Here is a 6,343-nt window from a genome sequence, read left to right as displayed (position 1 = left end):
CAGAAACCTACACGACCCCTCTCCCGACCTTCCCCATCCTTCTGAAATGCTCCCAGGTCCTCCAGTCATCAAATCTGATGGCTTTCCTTGGCCTGCATCCTGCTTGACTCTTCTGAGGCACCTCAGACTCAGAGCGATCAAAACTGAACTGACCACCCCTCTCCCTGTCCACTCCCACCTGCTGACTGCTTCCCCAGTCCTCCCAGTCAGGCCCAAAGCTCCCAGTTGTCACTGCCCCAATGGAGTTATTACGTCCCCTTCCTCTCACCATGGTCATGTCTGTGTCACCTGGTTCCTCACTCTCCACTGCCATGACAGCGTCCGGTCCAGGCTCCACAGATTCCCTGACATGTGACACCAGGCTCCTGGCCTCCTTCCCTGTTGCTGAAATACCTTCACAGACCCTCTGCTGTCTAAGAAATAAAACTCGAATATTTTAGCCTGAGAAGTAAGTCTTCTAGGAACCGGCCCCAGTCTTCATTTCTAAGCCTCCTAATCTTCCCCACTTCCTTCATTTCCTATATTTCACATCTCCTCTGAACTCTGGGAGAACTCGGAGCTCCCAGGACCCGCCCTGCATGTTCTCACCTCCACGCCAGAAACAGGCCAGTGTGTCTACTTGTCTTTACTTACTGAAATCATATTATTTTTTTTGTTCAAGACTTGGTAAAGATGCCATTTTTTTCCTATCTCCATAGTTGCAAGTTATTCATTCCTCCCCTGAACCTCCAGAGTTCAAATATGCTCATCTCTTTCTTGCTTACTCTTATCTCATGTTCTTTTATATTATAGTTACCTGTGTATATATTTACCTCATTATCCCTATTAGATTTCAAGTTCCTGGGGGCAGTGATAATAATAATAACTGTAATAACCACCACCGCCATAGCGAGCTCCTACCACAGTCCAGTTCTGTGCAAAGCATGTGCTCTCACTATCTCAGCAACCCTATGAGGACTGTCTCCATTTTCAGGGGAGATTAAGTAATGTGCCCAAGGCCAACATGTAGCAAGTGGTACAGCTAGAAATTGAATCAAGGCTTGCTGACTTCAAAAGCCGTGCTCTTAACTAGTATATATTCCTATCTAGACTCGACCAACAGCCACCAAATAAAACACGCTTTCCCTAGGTCCTCGGAGGTGGGATGGTTTACTGAGCCAGGTTCCCCAGAGCTGCTGAGGCTGCTTGATCAACACATATATTTATGTGAGAGAAGAAACAGATAGCTTAGACTCTAACTCTTAAAGGATACTTTCAAAAACAGAACAAAGTTTTTATGCCTCAAGATTAAACAGAACATCAAATGCAAAGTGACAGGAAAATCCTAATTCACCTGGATTAGGTAACAGCCTGATTTTGTCTCTTTCCTTGGAACCGCTGATGTCAGTAAGGCAAACGAGTCAAGGCCATCCTAAAAGCCTTAGATAATTTAAACCATGTTTAGAGAGAGCCTCCAAATTTCTAATTTCTGAGGCTCTGACATCAGCCCCGGGAAAACAGGGTAATTTTACTCTGTTGATAGTCAGAACCAATGTAAACGTGGGGTCGTATCTTATCTATGAACAGGCAAATAATGTATGGCACACATAGGTCTCAGGGTAAAGAAAAGTGGTGGTGTTTGATCTCTACACGTAAGCACCTAAGGGCTGTAATCCTCCGAGAGGAATGTCATTATACAGCTCAAATCCCATCACAACAAACACCGTTACAACAGAGATGTCTGTATAACAAAAACCCTTTCAAGCTTTGGCTGACAGCCCATGTACTTCAAGCAATATTTGATGTGAGACTTGGAGTTCACAGTAATGGGAATTGACCTATATTTCCAAAGGTAAGATCTGAATGATTTCATCTGTAACTTCCATCCCGTGATACCATGAGTTGGAGTGATGTACAATCTTGAGCCAGGGGTATAAAAACTAAGGACAAAGACAGAAGCAAAATCAACGCTGTTCCTGAAGGGTGAAATTCCTTCCTTTCACTTGGGGAACCCTTAGGGAAAGGAGAAGGCCTCTGACCCAACCCTGAAATAAAGCAGACCAGGGCAGGTTCTGGCCTCATCTCCCTGAGAGGCGAGATGGAGTAGCCCATGAAGACAGATGAACTGGGCTCCAATTTCTACTCTGCCGCTTACTGGCTGGGTGAACTGAGCTATATCTCTTAACTTTTGGTGATCCTCAGTTTTCTCATCTGCAAAACGATACTAACACCATCTACTTTTAGAATTCCAGCAAGAATTAAATGAGATAACTATGCAATGCTCCTAACATAAGAGCCTGGTACGCAGCATGGGCTCAAAAAAAGTAAATTCCCTCACAAGGCCTCCCCTTCCCTCCAAGACTCTGAGCTGATGCAGACTGTTTAAATGAAGTTAGATATAAGACCTAGTGAACGGAGTTAAAATACAGAGTCACAAATACGGCCTGGTAAAGATACTGATCAGAGGGAACACCGGGAAAAAGAGAGCAAATGGCAGAAGAACTAGGCCAGGCATAAGCATTTACTTGACTTAGAGAAAGGTCTTTTTGGCTAAAGTAGGACACGTGTAACCAAAAGCTAAAATGCACGTAACAAGGCATCGTAACCATAAATGAGCTTTGATCATTATTTCCGAAGTCATTTTGAAAAATGCTGAATAAACTGAAATTTGCAGGCACGTTTTCCTAGTCAAGGATGAACTGTGGTTACTGCTCTCAAGCACTGGTTTACTGCCTCCGGCCTAGTGTTCTGTGGGTGCCATTCTAGATGGTGGGAAGGCCCTTCTTTGCTAAGTCCTGAGCTTCAGCCCATTCATCATACTGCCTTTGGATACGGTGAAAGTATTAAAACCAATTCTAGTCTTCTCCATTTGGGAAACACGTAGGTACAGAGTTAAGGAATATGATCAATAAAGAGTCCCAGCATGACCCTAATTTGTGATGTTTTTAATCCTCCTTATTTTTAAATATCTTATTTTCCATTTTTCAAATTATGGGACAATCAAGTATGTGATGACAAAATTCTTAGATATATTCTCTTGGAAACACTCTTGGTGTTACATGATAGGTTTTGAGATAGAAAAGGAGAGTCCTATAAACACAGGCATGTCTGTTCACCTTTACAAAACAGATATGATCTAGGGCTTTTAAAATTTCTTAAAAGGTTCCAAAAAGTCCTATCAGACCTCAGTAACTACAGGGAACAAGAAATGGACCAACGTTTCTCAGAGTCAGAGAACATCAGAGTTTTAACAACGACTTAGTCCTAGCCCTTCACCTTGACAGTAAAGAAGAGGCTCAGAGAGTAGTACACGCTGATGTTCATATGCTCAACTAAAGTGTGTGTACAAGCCAAACAATGAGCTTGCAGGAGCTCCTGTGAGAGGCAACGGAGAAATAAATTAACAGGCCAGACAGAAATACCAAGGGGCAGAGAAACCAACTGTGAGACCCACAAAGAGATGGAGGAGCCCTGGGTACGAAATCCAAGAGATCAAGACCAGAGAAAGAACAGAATTACTAAAGCGAGGTTAAAACATGGACAGAGACCAACTGGTAGCAGCAGAGGAGATATCTTAACTGAAGTCCACAAAGGGCTTACAAAGGGTGACTCCAATACCCAGAAGCTGGACAGGGGTTTCCGGCCTCTATTTTAATAACTGCACCCACCCCTGCAGAGTCACTGTCCTCTTAAAATGGAGGCAGTCACAGCCGCCAGACTGTACACGTGCATCTTACCACTGCTAAGGGCGTAAACCAGAGGCCTTTTTGAAGGTGTGCTAACTATTTCAGGCCACTAGGGTGCTACCTCCCGCCCCCAAAGGCACACTTAACTTAATGATCTCCATTTAGACCCCAAGAATTAATGTCCCTCCTAAAAGTGTACCCTTTATTCCTTACACCAGTGATTATCACTGTTTATAAGGTACTTCAAGATCCCCGCAGCCTATGGAAAAGTGAAATGCAGCTGTAATTACATGGGCGTTAACAGAAAGGTAGGGGTAGAAAGAGCTCGGTTCCTCAGAGAGGCAAGCCACTGCCTAGAAAGTGACCTCAGGGAGGAATCACGCGCCCGGACGTGGGCGCGGCCACGCCGCCCCCGCTCCGCTTCTCCCTCCCCGCATCCCAGGCCATCTGGTCCACCTGTCCGGGAAGCAGGCGGGCGGGGAGGGGGGGTCGCGGGGAGGAGGCCGGCTGGCCGCGGGGCACAGGGGTAGCGGGCGGCTCTCCCTCGCCCTCCTCCCTCCCGCGATTCCCGGGACGCCCAGGCGCCCTGCGCGCCCCTGACCGCGCGCGTGCGCCCCACTATCTGTACCTTTACTCTGGGGAGGGTTCTGACTCCGGTCCCGGAGGACGTTGATCTGGTAGACAGCTCCGTAAGGCTCAAAAAGTTCTTTCAGCTCCTTTTCCGACCAGGACCGGGGGATCTGTCCGACAAACATCTTAATGGCATCTGGGTCTGGTTGGTCTGAGTGATCCAAAGCGCCGTTCATCTTGTTGGCTGTGCCGTTACTGTCAAAAAGGGAAGCGGGAGCCAGAGTTAGGGCTGCAGGGTGAGGGACAGGAAGACAGAAAATCGGGGGTGGGGGCGGGGAGGCGGAAGAGGAGCACGGGGCAAAGTGCCTAATGAGTCGTGGAAACGTGATGAACTAAAACAAAGCACAGGCACCATTAGGTTGCTCCTCAGCGGCAGCGGCGAGAGCTCTCACTGCAGGCTGCTGTTCAGTATCGCCGCCCGACCCCGGGCGGCGCCCTGCCGGCTGTCACCCGGGGCGTGGACATCTTGAAACCCGGCTCGGGAGGCAGCTGCAAGTTAAGAGCAGGTCTCGCTTGGCTAGGCTGCCATCAAAGCATCCACAGCGTTATCAGCCCCCACACTGGCTCTCGCGTGGAGAGGAAGGCGGGGCTGGATTTCTGCTGGCTTTCCCACCCTTCCACCCCTTTGGGGAGGTTTTTGGAAGAGGGGAGAGAGGTGGTAATAATAAAGTCACATGAAAAGAAAATGAAACACTCGGCAGTCCGTCAGATGACTAATGCAAGATGCTGGTGATGAATTTGCAGAGCGCGAGAGGCATCCATGTGTGCATCAAATTAGTATGTTGTTGCTGCTCAGAAGGGAAAGTGCTCCAGCAATGCGGCTGGGTGCAGCCGATTGGCTGCCCACGCTGGAGAAAAGGGCCCGGGCGGGGAGGGGGCTCCCATTTAAAAAGCACGTTGTTTATGGGACCCGGGCACAAAGGGTTTAATTCAGCGAGGCAAAGGCGATCTCAGAATTGCCTGCTTTGTGCCGGGAGGGGGAGAAAAAAAAAAAAAAAAAAAAAAAAAAAAAGCAGTCCCAGAAAGTTGAGTTCCCGCTAAAGGACACTGAATATTTCAAATCTTTCACACTCCGTAAATGCTCTCTGTATATCTGACATCCAGATGTTGCACTTGAGTTCTAAACAACCATACGTTTGGGAGAGAAAAGAGGAAAAGTGTGCCTTTTCTTCTCCTAGCTTCAGTAAATATTTGGGGCGGATACAAAGAGCAAGACCATAGGCTTTTACGTATCAATCCTCCTTAATGCTGTTTCCCAAAACCCTTATTTGAAAGAGACAATGCTTGTTTAGAACGTGCAATTCCAGTCACCACCATGTAAAAGGATGATGAAAGTGTCTACGTTTTACTTGGATTCGCCCCCACCCCATTTGAGCTGCAGTATATAGTAAAGCAAAACCACATACCCTCTGTCTCCCCCGCATACCCCCCCCATGCACCCTAAACCCACCTACTCTGCCCAGCGAAAGGCTGAATGCCCTAAGCAGCATTCATCTGCAGTACTGTGCTCTTGATTCCCAGCCTGTGAAAATACGGTAAAATGCACTTAAAACTCGGCAGACGTAGAACCTACAGAGCCTTGTCCACGACTGTCCCTCAACCCCCAGCCTCCAGCCCAGAAGGCGGAAAGAAAGGGCCACATGGACTAAAACTTCACTGCAAATGGTCACTTCACTGTAGCCTCAGGGTAACAGAAGGTTTTCAAAGATCTTAAGTAGGCTTCCTTATTTCAATCAAAACCCATGCGAGCACCTTAAATTTGCTGTGAAACTAGGCTAGTCCTGAGCCCTTGGTGGTGGTGGTGGTGGTGGTGGGGAAAGACACTGATGGCTAACAAACAAACAAACAATAAAACCTATGGAAAGGAGCAATACTGAATTCAATTTAATCCCGAGAGGAAAATGACGGCAAATACTCTTCACTAGGTCCTGGCTTCAATTTCTACTTCTTATCCCCCAATTTACCACTCTGCTTTTTAATCCTTGAGATAAACAATCAGACTAACTTGAAGCACTTTCAGAGCTTTCTCTAATCAACCTTATTGTTAT

General features: G+C 47.1%; 1 protein-coding gene across 4 annotated transcripts in view; it reads right to left on the bottom strand.

Moving 5' to 3' along the window:
- The window catches only part of CELF2 (CUGBP Elav-like family member 2), a 165,539-nt gene extending 160,661 nt beyond the window's left edge, over positions 1-4,878 (bottom strand). For 2 of the 4 annotated variants that reach the window (XM_007452570.1, XM_007452571.1), the window contains exon 1: positions 4,294-4,486. In XM_007452570.1, the coding sequence (XP_007452632.1) occupies positions 4,294-4,471 (178 nt within the window). In that variant the 5' untranslated portion in view covers positions 4,472-4,486. Of the gene's footprint in view, positions 1-4,293; positions 4,491-4,647 lie in introns of those variants that run through there. The other 2 variants (XM_007452568.1, XM_007452569.1) reach the window with 2 other exon arrangements.
- Between the last annotated feature and the right edge of the window lie 1,465 nt (positions 4,879-6,343).

The sequence above is a fragment of the Lipotes vexillifer genome, unplaced genomic scaffold (assembly GCF_000442215.2).
Source record: "Lipotes vexillifer unplaced genomic scaffold, Lipotes_vexillifer_v1.1 scaffold628, whole genome shotgun sequence".
NCBI lineage: Eukaryota > Metazoa > Chordata > Mammalia > Artiodactyla > Lipotidae > Lipotes > Lipotes vexillifer.
Note: the sequence above shows the minus strand (reverse complement) of the source record. Positions and strands in the feature narration are given on the sequence as shown.